The sequence below is a fragment of the Miscanthus floridulus genome, chromosome 6 (genome assembly GCF_019320115.1).
Source record: "Miscanthus floridulus cultivar M001 chromosome 6, ASM1932011v1, whole genome shotgun sequence".
NCBI classification, from domain to species: Eukaryota; Viridiplantae; Streptophyta; class Magnoliopsida; order Poales; family Poaceae; genus Miscanthus; species Miscanthus floridulus.
The window spans coordinates 50053514-50073161 of record NC_089585.1 but is presented as its reverse complement, the minus strand read 5'-3'; the positions used below and the strand labels follow the sequence as shown (position 1 = coordinate 50073161).

The 19648-nt window shown below is 41.3% G+C and overlaps 1 protein-coding gene, 1 long non-coding RNA gene and 1 pseudogene across 5 annotated transcripts; 1 reads left to right on the top strand and 2 right to left on the bottom strand.

The window, feature by feature from the left end:
• The first annotated feature begins 1467 nt into the window (after positions 1–1467).
• LOC136456015 (uncharacterized) lies at positions 1468–9562 on the top strand. The gene is made up of 3 exons (XR_010759317.1): positions 1468–1619; positions 7493–7613; positions 7945–9562. It is a non-coding gene; the product is annotated as an uncharacterized lncRNA (long non-coding RNA).
• LOC136456014 (uncharacterized) lies at positions 1626–7495 on the bottom strand. 4 transcript variants are annotated; one of them, XM_066455770.1, is made up of 4 exons: positions 5752–7495; positions 5384–5457; positions 4771–4881; positions 1626–4216 (listed from the first exon to the last, which is right to left on the bottom strand). In XM_066455770.1, exons 1-4 carry the CDS (start codon positions 5776–5778, stop codon positions 4183–4185), a joined length of 246 nt encoding a protein of 81 aa, XP_066311867.1. In that variant the 5' UTR covers positions 5779–7495; the 3' UTR covers positions 1626–4182. The 4 variants fall into 4 exon arrangements, 2 of the variants coding, with proteins under 2 accessions (XP_066311867.1, XP_066311866.1); XM_066455769.1 differs by having other exon boundaries at positions 1626–4881; positions 5752–6488; positions 6611–7495; XR_010759316.1 differs by having other exon boundaries at positions 1626–4881; positions 5890–7495.
• A 4945-nt stretch (positions 9563–14507) lies between the features above and the next one.
• LOC136458249 (probable 2-oxoglutarate-dependent dioxygenase AOP1) lies at positions 14508–16903 on the bottom strand (annotated as a pseudogene).
• Positions 16904–19648: the final 2745 nt, after the last annotated feature.

Genomic DNA, 19648 nt, shown 5'->3' with positions numbered 1-19648 from the left:
CTAAGTTGGCAGAAGAGAAGAAATAATCCTGACTGCTTTTTTTGCTCCTGCTAATCTGAGCTTGTGATTGTTGTTTGGGATTTGGATTTCAGTCTCCCTTGTCCTGTCTCACGAAGCAGTACGTGATGGGGGTGTAGCGGTGTAGGCTGTTTCTGCATTTTTTTTGTTTTCTCAGAGTTGAGAAAGAATTTTTGTACCCAAACACAAATTTCCAAGGGAAAAAGTTTACAAGAGGTTCCTTGTGCACATGAAAATACAACTGGAACCTATATACAGGTGAAAAGAGTTACATGACTTCCAAACATGGCCTTAGGAAGTTTTTTTAGATAATTCGATTTTTATTAATCCGGCCTCTATATCCACAAAAGATATACGCAACCAAAATGACACAAGAACCCTTAGACTTACACCCAGCAGGCGAAGCTGTGGAACTTTCATGACAAGGGCCAATATTATGAACAACCAACACTGGATCACATGCTAATGGACAAAAGTAATGCTAGTATATAGATTTAGCTAGAAAAAAACAACAGAGATTACTCTAGTGTTTTTTCTCACGCCTAGGGCCATGGCCATACTAGCCCTAGCCTTATATCCGCCACTGCTTACACCTACGCCTCAACATAAAAGAGAACACACAACCAAAGAAAGAAAAAAAAAACACGACGACCTTGGCACATCCCTGCTTCCTAGCATCGTCTCCATACACGTGTATTCTAAAAGTTTAACAATTGATTTATTATTTTTTAAAGACGCATACAAAAAAGATGAAATTTACATTTTACTAGTTAGCCTCGCAAAAATTTACCAATCTGCATGGAAGGAATAGCGCAAAGAAATGTGTGGCACCAATATGTTTCAATTTAGCCTAAATATTATAAAAAATGCAGCAAAATGTCTCTTCGGTTTTTTCACATTTGCGAATATATGCTCTAAAATTATTTGCTTGCACATTATAGACTGTGGCACATGTCACGTGAGAACGTTAGTTGTTCAAGCCAAGGTGGATGATGTACTTTTATGGGCTGTTTGGATTGAAGGAATTTCAAAGTATTGTATTCCTGTGGAAAGTTTTTGAAGATGGCTGTTTGGATTGAAGGAAAGATACATCCCTTTCCAAAGGAAAGGATTCCTATGCTGTACAAAACGCAGGGAAAAAAAACATCCAGTCGAACTCAAGGGAAAATTTCCTACGGTGCTTGTGTATTATTATTTATTTAAACTCGTAGATGTTGATATATGTTTTTTAAAGAATTTATTGAAATTAAAGACGTTTGACTTAAACAAAATTTCTTGAAACGGAGAAAGAATTCTTATGCCCATCTCCTTCATCAATCAACAGTATACACGGTTTGCGCTCAAACACGCGTCCAGGAGACCACCACACCCTGCCGTGGACTTGACTTGAGTACTTGACCCCAAAGTCTTCGCGATACGGGTTTCACGCGGCATCGCCATCGCCAGATACTCCGTTTCCTGAGCGCGCCTTATATTAGCCGTCTCAAGATCCGAATTCCCAGAGTTTCCGATGCAAGTGCGCGGCCTGGATCGAACTACTGCCGTGGACTCCTGCTTCTATCCATTGCAAAGTGTGCTGAAGCTCTAACCAAGCTACAAGGGTGCGAAACACTATCCCCCCTCTCCCTCCCTTCTGTTATGATATGATGAGTCATATACTGCCTTGGGTTTACAAAGTCTCGATATGCTTAAGCTTTAGCTGTCAATATTACTTTCAATGTCCCGAATAATAGACTTCCGACGACCATATGGCTTGGATTGTTTAGACAACAAAATCATGTTTGAAACATCATACAGCGTCGAGTGTGATCTGGAAATAAATTCCATTCAGTACAACTTGCACGTATATATGGCACTTTTTTATTTTTTACACAGGCTGGCAGGCATCAAAATTTATGATCACATTGCGAAACGTCCATTGTTAATATTCTCCTGGATCATTACTGTTAACAGTAGATTTCAATTTTGTGCACCATTTGTCAAACTCCTTGGACGACTTATTTTTCACTTTTAGGCCTCGTTTGGATATAGTCGGATTCGCACCAATCCACATGTGTTGGATTGGATTGAAGTGAAACTTGAATTAAATTTCACACCAATCCACCCAACACATATGTATTGAGGTTATTCCATTTACGACCTAAATTAAAATAAACTAGTTAACGAGACCACAGTTTCCAAAAAGTTCCACCCAACAAGGTCTTCATGTGCTAGAAGCGCAGTATATATTGGGGCTGTTGGGATCCTTTCATGTGGAGGAATTAAAATCTACTTAATAAATTAGGCTATTTGGCTTGGAATTTGACATTCCACCACTTTCCAAACTACACATATAAGCCTATCTCAAATTCATAAGGTGAGAGAGAGAATTTGATTCTATAGATTATCATCCTATGGTAGAAATGCAACATATAAGTATATCTCTTGTATAACTAGCAATAATATATAAATATAATCGGTATACAACCATATTAGCTTAATTAATATATATCTAAATTATAATTATTAAAATAAATTCAATTCCAAGGATCCATACGGGTCCTAAAATGAATCTGGAGACATGCTTTCGTGTCTTCGCCCATCAATTTTTTTAAACATCTTCAAGAGATTTGCCAAAATGAGTATCTAAATTTAGTAATTTAGCTATTTTCTAAAATGAATCTCGCTTACGAAAACTAGACTACTCTAACAGACTATCGAAATTGAGTTGAGACTCCATATTCCAAAAAAACCTGCCACGTCACCAGAGCTCCGGTCTTTTCGGATCATGTAGACCTCGTCGTTCGTCTATTCGGATGAATCGCGTAGACCGTACGCCGCCTGGAAATCACCTTCGGGCAATTGGGGCCTGCTAGCTAGCCAGTGCACACGGGGCCGCGTAGCCATGTCCAGCCGTCCGCACCGCACGGCAAGGGGCACTGCGTAGTCACAACTCACGCGGCGGCCGGCCAGTGTTATGTTGGGCATCGTTCGGGTGGCCTGTGATTGTAGCCAGCTAGGGCATCGCGCGGTGGTGAGAGGGAACCTGCGAGCCGGCGGCGGAAGGCAACGAGCACGCACGGAAGAAGATAAAAAAGAGGTCGAGCGACGGTCCGCTTCGCTGGAAAATGCGGGCACACAAGGCGCGGGAAGGAAACGCCGAGCGCGCCAACAGGCCGGAATGGCGAGCAATGTAGGCTATCTACGAATAGAGAGAGGAGGTGTTGAGATGGAGAGCTATTAAATTTGGAAAGTCATCTACAGAGTCTGTTGGAGACATTTTTTTTTCCTAATAATAGCCAAATTTATCCTTTGGAAAAATGATTTGGCTAATCTCTTTGAGATACTCTTAAGAATGGAAGGTCCTAAAAAAAGCTCAATATTTTTATGCTCAGATATTTTTTTAATAATAACAAAAGTTCGATGTTGCATCTCTCTTGTAAGTGTCAATGAATTCCATGGATTCTGCACATAATAAAATGTGAATACAAGGGATTTCGTCATGAAATAGCAGCAATTGAAATGGACAGTCTTCCAAAATAGAACGCACTATGCTAGAAAACCAGATTAGTGACGTGTCTAAACAGTAATTAGTGACGCGGAAAACACACGTCACTTACATTGCGTCTGTTATGTGAACACATTAGTGATGCGTAAGTACGCGTCACTAATTTGAGTTATCAGCGACACGTCTAGGCAATATGTGTCACTGATTTGAGTTATCTGCGACGGGTCTAGCCAAAAAGCGTCACTTATCTGAGTTACAGGCGACGCATGTAGCCAAAAATGCGTCTCTGATGTGAGTTACAGGCGACGCGTATAGTCAGGACGCGTTACTGATGTGGGTCACTGATAACAATTGAGAAAAAAAAACCCTACTTGAGTCCTATATACATCAGCCATGTTTCATCTGTTTCAGCAATCAAATTCTTTATTACTAACTTTAGATACAACTTATGAAGCAATCAAATTCTTTACAAACTTTAGATACAACTTATGCTACAAAACATCTAACAGTACATAAGCAGATGTTACATAGTATAAGGATTGTTCTTGAGATTAAATACATTGACTACATTGAGTATAACAGTACATACGAAATGACCCAACTAATTCCATGAGGCAACCTGCTTCAGCCAAACAAAACAGAAGACATGCAAGTCTCCGAAGGCACCTCTATTAAACTTACTTTTTTTTTCCTATGGTACTCGATGACAACCTGCATTAGAAAAAAATGATCACAAACACATAGGCATTCTAATATAAAAATTCTTGTTACTTGTTCTTTATGGCTAAACTGGATTCTAAAATGATCAGAGAGGTGTCCAAGCTGGATTAAGCTACTTGTCACTTGTTCTTTATGGCCTATAGCAATATAGAATTTCTTTCTAGCAACATAAGTTCCCTAACAGTAAGTGTTTTAATCATTAACTAGCACTGAGTTGCAATAGAAATAATAATTAGATTACGATATGGAAACATGATATGCCACTGTTACAAAAAAATTAAATCTGTTACAAAAAATTCAACTATGGGAATTAGTACTCTGCTTTAACACATCATCAGTGTGAATTAGTAATTGTAAGTTCTAACTAACTAAAGAGAAAAGGCAACCTGCACTGTAAATCACTTCAGTTTAACTGAAGGAAAGATGCACACTGCATTATGAATTCGAAGCCTTCACAGAAGAAGTTAACATATATAACTTGATAAAGAAATAAAAATCTGCATTTCAAAAGTACATGTTGTTTGTAGCAAAAGCAACAACAATACCTTGCAAAATGAGTAGAGTTCTGCCTGCCCACCTCAGCCTCCATCACTGTAATGCTGATAACAAAATTCTTATTGTTCTTATCAGCACTAGTAATGCTCCCTACCTGAAGCCTGCAACCATACACAAATGCAAAATGTGTAAAAGGGTCAAGACTTCCAAAATTGTTAGTTCACAGACATGGTTGGTATCTAGATACCACAAACTTATTATAGCAAATAAACTGAGGACGTTGTACAGTATATATCAGAATGTTATCATACAAGTAGAGATCCAAACTTTTTGAGTTTTTGTATTATCCTAACAAGGTCTGCATTTAGAGAAATATATACTAGTCATTATCCAAACTACGATTTGCACTAAAAAGTAGGCTGAATAATCTGTCCTAAAAAGTAGTTGAATAATCTGTACTGAAATTGAAAATGTTGAAGAAAATAAGTCTTACTACTAGGTTCTTTTACTGGAATTCTTTTGGTAGAGCTGAAGTATATATTACTATTGTATAACCCCATAAGATACACTGACTGAAGATGGGCATGGCCACTATGTTCTGAAAACTCGTTTATTTACAACCATGCGTAGCATGTTAATAGCGCTAACAGAGAGAAAATTTACCTGTAACTGCAAGAACTTGACCCAACATCTTCAGATGATAAACTCAGTCCACCATACTTCTTGACACTTCCAGTCTGTAGAGAGAACATCTAGAGTTAGATATAATGAGAACAATAGCAGGATTGCCGGTTAGGTGTAAAATCAACATATTCCTTCTATTAACATATTCACAAAACACAACTGTGTAAAGTTCATAATATGTGTCATCAAGCAAGTCCAAGCCATTAACTCTTCCCGAATTTTAGAATAGACATCAGTTCAAGTTCTGGCAACCTCTTTCAGCTTACAGGAGTTCAGCATATTTACTGTGGCTTGTGAACTGATCCCGAAGACAGAACTACAAATAGTAAGTTAAAAATTCCAGATACCTGCAGAGCATCATCTAACTGGACCATTTCCCTCTCTTCCAGCAGCCCAGTCTTTTGCAGCACTAGGTGTAAAATTGTAGTCTACCTAAAATATAGACCAATCGATGCATCAGATTAACATTTAAAAAATTACATTACCTATGAAGCCAATAGGTGGCCATTCCCTAAGTATTTCCACATACTCTAGTAGCTCAAAGACAAATACTTCTATGTTTTCCAGCTCGGCAAGTTATAAATGCAATACTAACACCCAATAGATCAGCAAGTTATGTAGACCAACCTGCAAGAAGTGAAAACTGAGACTGATCACTAGTAGTCATCAAACAAGAATTGTGTAAACCTAGCAGAAAATGACAGAGGAGAAAACCTAGCAGGAACCAACAGAAAGATGAGCTGAGCAGCTTGGCTGACTGTTGGGTAAAAGAAGATAATAAAAATACCCACAGGCTGAATAAGGAACCATCTTGTAAAATGTGAAGTAAAAACACACGCAAGCTAAATAAGATGCTGCACAAGGAAAAGAAATGCAATGTCAGTAAGAGAAACTACCTGATAAAGATGTGAATTGAACTCAGCACAAGTTTGCAGTAATGTTTCGAGAGGAGCACCACTGAGTTCAAACTGGCCTCCAGGTTCTAGTGAGATGCTTTGCTTTCCCTACATCCCATACAGGCGTCCAGGAGCACCACGAGCACTTGAAAGTAACTTCAATTTTAGAGCTAGACAGGCGTTGTTGGCTATAAATACGCATCACATTGTATCAAACAACCAAAAGAATTACGCATCCACGTCAAACATTCCACGACTGATATTAGGAGAGGAACCAAAATAAGAAAAGGAGCATATCGAAGGTTCTGACCTCCAGTTCTCCTTGTCCTTGGGCTTGCATCCGGAGACGAGGTAGGGTACCAGGTCCTCCTTGGTGAGCGGTTCCGTCATCTGCATGGCCTCCTCCGTGGGGGGGGCTGGCCGTGACGGCCCCGTCGAATCTCGTCCCCCTCCTGGCAGTTAGAAACGCCGCGAGCCCACTCCTCCGATCCTCCTCCCTGCCGCCGCCGGGTGCGCGCCATCCGGCGACACCCGCGCGACCGCCAGCCGCAACGCCACCGCCATCAAATCCAACCGCCAACTAACCTGCCAAAATCCATCACGCCAAAAAGGAAGTCAGCGGGAAGGCGGTGGGGGGAGGGGTGACAGGCTGGATTCCGGACTCGAGTCATCCATCAACTGAAATCGATTGTTTTTTTTGGGCCGTCTGACGCGGCTCCCATTTACACGTTACAGATATCGTAGCTCTCAGAGAAACAAGTCGTGGATAATAAATCAGAGACTCGTATTCTAGAGCCACGTCACTCGTAAAAGACACCAGCGACGTGTTTTAACTAGACGAGTCACTAATTTCGCATCTGTGACGCGTTTTACTTTCAGGTCACTAAATTAAGTGTCTCTTTTGTGTTGTTTTGGCATAGTGACGATCGATGTTGCTAAATACCTTTTTTTATCTTGATGGTGCTAAATACTGATTTCGCATCTGTGACGCGTTTTACTTTCAGGTCACTAAATTAAGTGTCTCTTTTGTGTTGTTTTGGCATAGTGACGATCGATGTTGCTAAATACCTTTTTTTATCTTGATGGTGCTAAATACTGTATGGCTGCTAACTGGTCAGCGTCCTAGTGCTCTAACTGGTCGGTTACAACTTTCCTCAGCTTTGTGAGAAAGAATCTGCTTCATGACTTGCAGATTTCTGAAGTTACACAGAAGAAAATAGCTGCTCGGATTGGTCTCAATAGCACATGATATGGCTACACAACCAGAGACATCGTCCTCTGTCTCGGAGGAGCAGTCAACCAAATCCTCTCAGGTAAGAACAACAGCGGCTACAAGGACTATTTTGACACAGGGAATTTCCTTTCCCATGTTCAACTTGCATTCGATTAAGTAATAATGCAGTGTGTTCTTGGCCTTCTTGCTACAACATCATTACTGTGCCATTCTTTGCCATCAATATAATGCAAAAGGAAATTGAGAAATGAAGTAGCTAGTAGAAATAAGAATGCAATGTGACATCATGTTGAAACACATGGTAGATGTGGTCTTACAACAATCTCAAGCTAAAGACTACATTATGTGTGTGAAGCATGAGTGTTTGATTTATCATCTGTTCACTGACTGTGTATACTACCACTTAGCAGGACGCCATGAGGACTCGTGTGCGGTTGTTCGCTGAAGGCGTGGTGAAGATGGTATCCCCGGTTCTTCTTGCGCTAGCGCTGAGGAAGGTTGATTTGAAGGGCGAGGGGACTCTGTTCGTGTTCGTGCAAAGAAGTATTTCCCTGATCGCAGCGGTTACAATGGCATTCGGCATCCTGCTAATGGTCCTGCTCTGGCTCTGCTTATCAAAGATTTTCGCTTAGAGTAGAGTGGCTCCAAGATGCTGCCTCCAAGCTGCTGGTCCTCATCTGCGCTATCCTGCTCATGTGCCTCGCATATTTCATTCTGCTCCTTATCAGCATGGACTATAAGGTCTACATCGCCATTGTGCTTCCATCGGTTGGTTTCATCACGTACTGCTACATCTGCAGCCTGCGAGGTGAGACCGACGACGGTGTCGGTGACAGAGCTATTAGTAGTGACAGAGCTATTAGTAGTGATGATGGTGGTGCCCAGGCAGACTACGAGCGGGAGCTGGAGAGGTCGGTGGACTTCTTTGCCGCCTTCACGGTCCTTCTTTTCCTGGGGCTCGAACGCCTGGCCTTGGAGTTGCATCTGAACAGCAACCACGAGGGTCACGATCACCTCGAGTCTACCCTCGTCGTGAGTTTTTGCACCTGCGTGTTGGGCGTGGCCATCATGTTCGTTTGGACGGTTCCGCCCTCACCCTCAGTCAGTAATGACGAGCGGAGCGATCAAATGCGTCAGCGCATCGAGGCATCGAACGTGGTGCTGGCCCTGTTTATTGCCGCCATAGTGCTCTGCATTACATGGGCGCCACTCGACGCGTACGCTCTGCTGGTGATCGTTCCGCCACTAGTCTCATTTTTGTTTGGGATATACGAACACTTTGACTTTCCAGGACCAGATGAGGCGCAGGACAAGCTCAACCGGATCAATCCGACGACATCACTGGGGAGCCATGACGTGGTCATCCAGATGCAAGAGCAGCAGCAAAGTAAGCAACCGGAGGGGGAATCGCAATCACAATCACCTAGTAGTAGCCAGACTGAGAACCAGCCGATGAATACGACATCATCGTTACCTCCTGCTCCTGACGACGACAGCGAGCCGAATCAATAGGACACCATCGTTACCTCCTGACGCCGACAGCGAGCCGATGAATACGACATCATCGTCACCTCCTGACGACAGCGAGGTTAAGCCGCCGCCTCCACTTGAGCTGATGAAGTTCGCGTTTGCAGGGTTCTTAACTGTATCAATCCCAAGCATACGCGATTGCTCGCTGACCAGCAGCTGGACACAGGCTTTCATACTCTTCACTGCGATTTCTGTCGTCTCAGCGCTACAATGGAGGCTACTCTCCCACAGAGCTAAAACACCGCGAGGAGTAGTTCTAGCTGCCAACGTTGCTTCCTTTTTTACCCATGTTTCTGCGGTAGCAGCGTTGGTTCCGTTTGCAGTAATGGCAGATATGAACGCACGACTTGTGGTTCCCGACTGTCGTGGCTAATTGTTTCAGCACGTTCAGGAAGATCATCTGAACCATTTGCTTCCTTGAAAAGGATTAAGCAATCTCTGTAATCATAACGAAGGAATTCAATATAACACAGTTATGTTGAGCTGGTCGAGGAAACACATTCATCTCTTCTCCTTTGCTGTTATTGTTTTACTAGTTCATCAACCCTTGCTCTTGCACAATCTAACAATTTAAGAAAGATAAGACTTACGAACTCCCTGGATAAACTTAGATCCACATCTACATAATTGCCTATCTATACACACCTTAAATCGATCATATTTAGATAGTACTCATATACCTTTTTATCTTTATATAGTTGTAGCAGGTTTTTGAAGGACCGGAAACAGCGACCATAGGAGGATGAATGGGAGCCTAATAATTTTTTTTCTCGAGGGAACTTGGACTTTATACTAAAATGACACGCCCACTCTTCTCTTCTAGCTTTCCCTAAGATCAAGTAACAATAGGGTGCCTACTAAATGCGGAAGTAAAATGAGCAAGAAACGGAGAAAGGCTCAAGAACACAGTGCAAAGCTAGACCAATCCTATATACATATCAGACCAGTCCGGTATGACAAACCAACCCAAGTGGATTTTTGAGAAAAAGGAAAAACATGCTTAAACGGTCTCTAAAAATTGTGAACTTGTAACCAGAGGTTCCAAACAACACAAGGAAGAAGCCTCTAGAAAATCTCCTAAAAATCACAAATCAAAAATATACCGGACAACCTATTGGACCGGTCCGGTATGAACAGACTGTAATGAACTTTCTCCTAAATTCAAAATTGATTTAATTCAACACTAAAAAATTATGAAACTTGCTGGAAACCTTGACTAACCCATTTAGAATCTATTCCCAATAGTTCTCCTACAACTAAAAAAAAAGTGTGGACACCATTTTGGTGAGACAATTGCCTTGATTCGTCAGTCTGCCACCCCATGCAATCGATCCCACCTTCCACGTTGTCCAACGGGCGAGCGAGAAAAGGAAAGGCGTGATAGAAAAAGAAACTGTCATCCATGCGATCCCCGCCTGCTTTGAAGAAAACAAATCGATCACCTGAGACCACGTACATGGAAGAAAACAATAATCATGCATGGAAGGAAACAATAATCATGGAAGAAAACATCAGTGGTGTCAAATAAAAGATGTGCAGGTTATACATGGTGAGACTGGTGAACCTTCTGCAATTTTCTAAACGAATATTCCCACCATTAGTATATAAGTCCATTACCTTGCGTTTCTTCGTGCTCCCATTAGCATATAATATGAAAGTATTGTTGTGTTCATCACCACTTTCAGTTGACTACTCCCATTAGCATATACTTCCTCTACCCAAAATATAAGTCGTTATGGGATGCGTGTAGGTCAAACTTTCTCAATTTTGACTAGGTTTATAAAAAATACGTGCAACATTTATATCTCCAAATAAATTTATTATGAAAATATATTCAATGTTCTATGTAATGATACTAATTATGTATTATAAATATTAATATTCTTTTATATATAATTGGTCAAAGTAAAAAAAAAGTTAACTTCTCGGGAAGCCAGAATAAATTCTATTTTGGGACAGAGGGAGTATATGAAAGCAGTGTTGAAAATATTTTAACAATTAAGTTCGTCAATATCTAATTGGTAAGCTTAGATATCATAATGGCATAAAAAATTTCGACTCTCATGGACACCCTCATGGATCAGTGCAAAGCATCCCAATCCTACAGCATACACAAATGGCAACCTTAAAGTTATGATATTTTCAAAGAGTGGACAATAAAGACCATCTTAGACGTTCTGGCATTAGAGTATATATGTGCAGACACATTGGCATAGTGGTGCAAGTGAGTTGCTAGCAGGAGTCGAGAGTCAGGGTGTTTGGATCCTAGGACTAAACTTTAGTCCCTATCATATTGAATTTTTAGATATCAATTAGGAGGACTAAACATGAGCTAATTATAAAACTAATTACATAAGTTGTGGCTAATTCGCTTGCCAGCGCCGTGTACAGGATGGTATGGAGATGTGGTGGGACTTATTCGTGGATTTCTTGGCACACAAAAGAAATGGATACAAAAAATCTCTTCCTGCCGGTATAAAAAATGATCTTAGCCACATCACGAAAAGATCTACGTAGTAGAGTTTGTGAGCCGCGACGCCACGCTCTCTGTGACTGTGTAAATTTCATGAACTTAGCCTTTTGGATTAAATATCACTTTAACGTCGGTCATATACTTTTACAGTATTGTTATCTTATCGTGTGATCCGTGTATTTTTAGTACAAAAGTTTAGTTGTCCCGTAGCAACGCACGGGCACGAACTTATTTGCATATATACTCGAACCTGTGTGTACATGATTATATGGAGATACAGCGGAACTTATTCATGGATTTATTGGCACATGAAAGAAATGGATACCGTATAATTCTTTTTGCCGATATAAAATATTATCTTAGCCGTATCACGAAAAAGTCTATACAGTAGAGTTTGTGAGCCTGCGACGTCGCGCTCTCGTAACTGTGTTAATTTCACAAACTTTGCTTTTTGAATTAAATGTTACTTTGACGTCGGTATTTAATTTAACAATATTGTTATCTTATCGTGCGATCCGTATGTTTTTAGTACAAAAGATTTAGTTGTCCCGTAGCAACGCACGGGCATGCTACCTAGTCGAATAAAAAAAGATCAAAACTTGAATAAAATTTCGAAATCTCCTTCTAAATTTTTGGTTTTAGCAAGAATCCTCCAAATGGTGATTTCTAGGTGCTGGTGGAAAATCAGTTAAAACCAGTGGCTAGATAAGGTGCCAAGGGGTCATAGCACCAGAAGAACAACCACGAACAAACAAAAACCTTCAGATCAAAGTTATCCAAGAGAATCACCAAAATAAGGTAGAAAAAGGTATTGGAGGATGGAACTTGATATATGATAGCTGGGCTTTAAGCAATGATTTGGACAAGTTCCACGGGTTTCAAAATACTTCAAAAACACCATCAACAATCACCCAAAACAGCAGCACACAATTCTCTAAAAAATGACCACAAGAAACAATGAAATGGGGAAATTTTAGATTGGGCAGAAGAACAAGTGAAGCACTAATTTGATCTCTTAATTACTTCATGTAAGATTACAAATCACTCCTAGTAGATCTCAAAGCTGGGATGGTGAAAATCTCAATCAAAGAGCCACTCCACTATCCCTCTCTTTCTCAAACCCTACCATTCTCTCAAAACCACACACAAATGAGAGTGGCCCTCCACTTAGATGGCTGCCCCAACAAACACTCCTCATATATATAGGCACCCGCAAAATGTCCAAAGCACCCTTATATGAAGCACTCAACCCAACACTACTACAGAAAGTTCAATCGCCGCTGAAACGAACCAGGATTTCAAAACTTAAAATCTGATGTAATGAAAATGGACTCTATGGGCCATTAAGTTTGGATTTTGTGTTTGATGAACAACATAACCATTTGGACTAATATTGTTTGCTAGTATACAAGGTATAGTTCAAACAGATGCAAGTTGAACTTGGATTTAGGCAAAGTGATGGTCCCAATGATCAATAGCACAAGCAAGAAATTAGAAGCCATGTTATAGACCTTCAAGACATGCTATATGTCTAAGACACCAAGAAGTAGAAGCCCGAATGTAAAGACAAACAAAATAGAAGTCACTGAAGCCAAGACAAAGTGGTGGATGAATTGGAATTGACTAATGATTTTGGATTTGCTCAAATTTACATGACATCAGTTCAAAGATATAGAGCCTTTCATTAGCTTTCTCAAAAATCCAAGATCATTAAAATCGGAGTTCAAAGCTAAAAGTTATGTCCAAAATACAAAAAGTGTGTTGCGATGAAAATGGAGAGCGGACATGTTCGGGGCTGAAGTCCGGTGCACACAGGACATAGCGGTGACACCTATTGAACCACCGGAGATGTTCGGTGCTGCTGTCTGGTGCAAAGTTTCAGTGCTGGTAGAAAGGCAATACAACGGTCGAATTGTCGGAGGTCCGGTGTGAAGTCCGATGCTAACACTGGACATGTCTAGTGCATACGTAGAAGTTGCTGTGCCGGCACTAATGGCTATATTTAGACTTGGGGGGCTATAAATACCACACAACCGACCATTTAAGATATGTGGGAGCTGAGGAACATACAAAGGAGTTGGTGCTCCATTCTAGTGCTCTCCCCTTGCATATTGCTTAGTGATACATATGGTCATTAGTGTAGGTGCTTTGTAAAGTATTTCGGCTAGTTAAACTACCGTTTATGTGCTTGCTCTAGGTTTAGGCCTAGTGTCTAGTGAGGTATGCATAACTCTTAGCATTTGGTGCTTGCGCGCACCATTGTTGTACATCGGAGGGGCTTTTAGTCTTACGAGACCACACCAACCGCGTTTGTGGTATGACCGTCACTATGTACCGGAGGGAACGAGACCCGCGACGGTTTGGCTGAAAGCTTGATAGTGTAGACGGAGGGGAGCGGTCCAGGAGAGGATATTCTGGAGACCCACTTGCGCGTGGGGAAGGCCCTGAGCTATCCACGAAGTTATCCGACTGGGAGATTTACGAGGACAAGGGATAACTTGCACGCTTCTCGATACCTTGGTAAAAATAACAGCAGCATCGAACGGTAGTTTGCATTTCTACCTCATCTTTAGTTTCCACATTCATATTGCTACCTTGGTCGTGTGCTTTATTACTTTCCTAACTTAGTTGTTAGGTTAGTTTATAGGATTGGAAACAAGGTTGCATAACTCTTTTCTGGTAGAGATAGCAACACACCTAGCAAAACTGTAATTGCACGTTTAGATAGTTTATTTATTGCATAGGTTTGGCTTAGGTTGGAATTAGAGGCCATAATTAGAAGTAGATTTTTAAGTTTTCTAATTCATCCCCTCTTAGACGTCACGGTCCTTACAGTAGTAATGTAAATCCAGAAGCTAAAGATGCAAACTCTAATCAACAACTCCAATATTTTTATCAAGGTATCGAGAAACGCACCAGCTTCCCTCTCGTTGGAGCCTCTTGCAGAGGTCAAGCTCCCGGTGTGGTAACTCATCAGATTAACCTCATGTTTCTTGTTATGAGGGCCTTATCATTCTTTGTGTGGCTGCATAAATGGTGAAAAACAGTCTAGAATCACGCTTATAACAATTTTTGAGTGGCGGTCTGTGGACTCCGGCACGAGCTCCTTCAGCCACGAGATGTGGGAATCCGCGGGTGGCTGAAGCTTGATTCCTTCCATGGATGTACCATTGTGGACTCCGCAGAAAGCCTTCAGTGGGTCATCAAGCTTGTAGCCTTCCTTGTTCAGAACAAACTCGATGTATTCGTCGGGCCTACAAGGATTATACAACAGAGGGTTCTCACCATCGACGAGCTCATCCATCGCGCTGACCACGCCACCGTCCCTAGACCAGCTGCCAAAAACCATTGAGAAGCGCTCGCGGTTGCTCGGCGTCCTAGCTAACGCGGTGAACCGACGCCGGCACCCTGCCGTTGGCAACGACCTGCGATACGTACATAGACACCACCTATATAGATTAATAAGCTGCACTGCTGTCTGTCTGCTGCAGCAACAGTAATCAGAATTGAATATCATTCGGAGAATGCGTGTTTCCCTTCCCCGTACCGCCAGTAGGTCGCCAGCTTGAATGGTGAAGGTGTCTGGCTCGGGACGAATGAGAATCCAACTCCCGTCCTTGGCCTGAACCTCGAGGCGATCCACCTCGTGCTGCACGACCAGGGTGCTCATGTTGAAGTCGCGGTGCGCCCTCATGGACAATCCGCTGCCCGTGTCTGACTGTACGCCGTAGCGGCACAGCCAGGTGTGGGTGAGCGAGCCAAGGTGGGAGCGGATCTTCTCTTCCTGGACGCCCAGCCCTTCTAGGGTCATCTTCGATACCATCTGCTGTAGTTTCAGCAAGTTGTCTCCAAATCGCAGCATCATGTCACTGGACAGGTCGATCGGGAGCGACAATCCGATCGAATCCGACACAGGCAATCCAGTCATGAGAAAATTAGTTATATTCCGTGTCAAAATCTAGCTACCAACGACGACGCAGTGGTGTTATTACCTGAATTCCCGGTTACCCTGCGGCCAGAACAGGTTGGTGAAGTCGCGGATGCTGCCTTCGTCTGGGATCTACAACTTTCATTTTTACTGTTTGTCCATCCGAGGTTGTTTAAAAAATTCAAATTTCAAAATTTTAGAAATTCAAACGTAGTTTTTCTTGACAAGGTGATTTCAAATTAAAAAGTTATCAACTACAAAGTTTCATAACTTATCGAGATCTACAACTTTTATTTTGGTTGTTTCTCCATTCGAGGTCGTTTACAAAATTTAAATTTTAAAATTTTGAAATTCAAACATAATTTTCCTTGACAAGATGATTTCAAATTAAAAAGTTGTCAACTATAGAGTTTCATAACTTTTCGAGATCTATAACTTCTATTTTGATCATTTATTCATCCGACATAATGGTAGTAATATTGTTCACAAATGTTACATATCCCTCTTATTGTTTATAAAACTATAAGAGAGATATGTAAATTTTGTGAACAATGTTATTACCACTTTATCGGATGAAGAAATGACCAAAATAAAACTTATAGATCTTGATAAGTTCTGCAACTTCTATGTTCACGATTTTTTCATCTGAAATCAATTAGTATTCTTAAATAACGTTTGACCTTCTCTATGTGCTCCTCTAAATATTGTTCCTCTTTTACCCCTCTCTTTTTTTCTATTTTTTGGGCTGTCGTTGTTTTTTTGAGAAATTTTGACTTTTTTATTTTATTTTTTTTTATATTTTTCCTTTACTTAGGAGCACAGAAGAAGTAACCACAGAAAATATGAGCTGAAACAAGTGAAAGACGTGGCCTGTGGAATTTTCAGAAAACTTGCTCAAAATCGACAAAAACCTTGTGACCACGAAAAGAGGATCTTGTGACCACTTTTTGACCAATCTAAATTTTTTGAACCCCGGCAAAGCCGGAGATGGACGGATCCGAAATTTTTTCTGATCGATTTTGATATATGGAACGTCAAAATCGGAGTTCGTATGCGAAAACTAGACCAGTTTTATGAATTTGCTCCGAATTAGAGGACAAAACGGGAACAATAATTTCAAATAGTCCTTGGTCCATCGACGCTGACCCTCTCATACACCGGTTCCGCGGTGGTGATGTATCCTCTAAAGTGCGCCTTAGTGGAGACGTTCCGCTGCTTGGCCTCGAGAGGGAGCGCGAAGAGCTCCGGCAGGTCACGGCCGAACAGCACCTGCCGGAGCTCCGGGCCTCGTACGTCGCCGTACGTGACGACGACGCAGCCGTGGGCTACCATGTAAGCTGTCACGGCGGCCCGGGCTTCCTCCCAACCCGGCACCCCAGGCTCGACACCGCGTAGGTCGACCTTGGGGATATCCATGAACGCTCGCTCTGCACTGTTACGCGACTTGCTGTTTGGTACTTGCAGACAATTGCTTAATTTGGCTACTTATAAACGCCTCCGGCCGGGCCTTGTTTGATTCTTGGTTAGCGAGTATAAGAAGTCATATACTATACCAAGAAGTCACAATAATCGGTTAAGGCGTAGTGTCATTTTTCATCAAGATACGGACGCAAGCACGTGCTGGATTTTATATTGGCTAGAGAAAAAATTGAACGGACATAAAAAAAACACGGACTCTCACAAACAAACAGACTATCACAAAGAAAAAACGGAGCAGAGGAAAGAAAAAACGGAGAGGACGGGACGTCTCACGAAAACTGACTAAAAAAACGGAGCTCATCGAATCAAAGAATGAAATAGCTGAGGAAAACGCGGAAGGACGGACGGAATAGACACTGAAACATAAAAAGATCAAGAAAATAAGAAACAGAAAAACAAATATAAAAAAGACCAGACCATGAAACCTTTTATGGTTTAATATTAGATTAAGATTTGTTGCTCTTTTTGGGACAGTTATTGTCTACAATTATTTTTCTAATGTTGGTCTGTCGGTGCTTCTTGTTTTTGATGTTGTGATGTGGAGAGGGTTTATACAACCGAGTTACAAAACGAATAAAAACATTGTAACTCTGGCCATTCGATAGAAGTCCATCTATATATGTAATTTATACTCTTCTTTTTAAATATTTTTAACTCTAATATTAAAGAGTCATCATATTTTCTCCTTTCGTTATTTCTGTTATAAAACATGTTGCCAACAGTTAGAATTTTTTTCACTCTATCTCTCGTGACCTTTATGGTTTAGAGTCCTCATAGTTTTACAACACTTCCCCTTGACGATTACCACGATATGTGTATGACTCATTATAAACTTCATCCGAAAATTCCATGGGAAAATGGTTCTTAGAGAAGAGTACATCGTATTCCCAATTTGGATTGCACATGTTGTCTTATTGAGACCTTGTATGAGAAATCTTCATGTAAAAACTCACATAGAGAAAAAGAGTACAACACTTAACCTTCTTGGTCATTTGTACTTCATGATCTTCTATTCTTCGTGGATAAAAATTGATCATCATATGGTCTATGCAAATATTGTAGCAGAACCGACTAATTTATAAGTGCACAAGTACAATGGCAGCCCGCAAGCAGGTCACACTGTCATACTTGAACCCATATAAACCCGGTAAGTCCGTCGAGTACCACGACGGGTCTAGATTAACCATCAACATACAACCAAGATCGTGCATGGTTCAACATACATGTCACATGTTACATAAGGTTCACAAATACAGTTCATTCATCATAGTACGAATTAAGGTTATTACAAACCAAGTTTAGTAAATAGTAGCGGAAGCAAATTAAAGTTTGAAACTAACATCTGCCATCATAGTTCAAATACATAGTGCCAGTTCGTGATCACACTCCCACAAAAGCATATAAGAAGTATTAATAAGAGATGCCTGTCTAGGGCTCAGTCCTCGTCCACAGCGGGACAAAAGCAGTTCTTGCAATAGCCATGATAAAATATACCATATGCAACAATGGGAATAAAACCCTGAGAATGAGAAGGTACTCAGCTAGACTTACCCGTCATAAATCAAAAATAAAGTGACTCCAAGGATTATACAAGGCTTTATGAGCGGAGGTAGCTTGACAATATTTTACATCAAAAGCGACTAACTCAGTTGTACAATTATAATTCGGTCATCAAGTTAATTATAGCTATTCATTTCTAGATTAGCAACTAACCTGTGCCAAACATGTAGTATATCATTTAGTAACATACAATAGTAACCATAGCTAGTGTAGTAATTCTATGTTTATCCGAACCATCATGTTCCATACCACAATTACTACAATATTGGTACTAGCCAAGTTTCTCATTGTCCGGGAGATACGATAATTCCAATCAGATTTCAACCAGCTAGCAATTTATTTATAACACAAACCCAGGCAGACCAGATCAACTGGTCACCTTAGGTCACAATTGGTACAACTTAGGTCCATATTTCGTGGGTTCGCCCAGCTGCCGCACAATCAGGGACAACCAGCTACCAGGACATTCAGGCCCGGCCTACCCTTGGGCTCACGTCTAGCTCCCCACATATCCTTACTATCATCCAGAGTGCGCACTCTAACAGAACGGGGCCGACCTAAGTTGAGCTACTTGGCTTCGCGGTCGGAATAAGTTATCCGGCCAGCTAAGTGATAGGCATGCGTTCAATCTTGTTAGAAGCGCCCAACAACAGTATGGTCCTTAATCGACACAGACAGAATCACATGAGTAAACCTACACATAGACTCCGTCCGGCCTCTATTTATATTACCCCATGGTTCTTTTCCACGATAGCAAATATAGCCAACCGTGCTTTGGTATCCACCTATATCTCGCAGGTGATAGGAAATCACCCGACTTCTACCGGTCTAAGCATGGCTAAGCATATATTCGATGCTGGACCTACACAGGATTAAAGGTATATATAACTAGATAAGGTATTTCTATACATCAAGTGTTTCCAATCAACTCTTATAACCTAATGCATCCAACATAAAGGACTCAAGTAATATTTTATAAAACATGGGAGACTTAGAATGCTACGGGGCTTGCCTTTGAGGAAAGAGGTTGGCCGGTGATTCAAGTACTCAGGGAGATCTTTGAGAGTCTGCTCCTCTTCTCCTAGAGCTGCGGCCTAAGGCGTCTTCCTGTTGATCCTCCTCCTCTTCTTTGTTGAACTCCAAC

Coding starts and splice junctions, on each gene's coding strand:
- LOC136456014 (XM_066455769.1), bottom strand. CDS start 5,778: ATGGTCCAGTTAGATGATGCTCTGCAG. Junction 5,458..5,751: donor AGTTAGATGATGCTCTGCAG/GTATCTGGAATT, acceptor TTCTCTCTACAG/ACTGGAAGTGTCAAGAAGTA. Junction 4,882..5,383: donor TCAAGTTCTTGCAGTTACAG/GTAAATTTTCTC, acceptor GTATGGTTGCAG/GCTTCAGGTAGGGAGCATTA.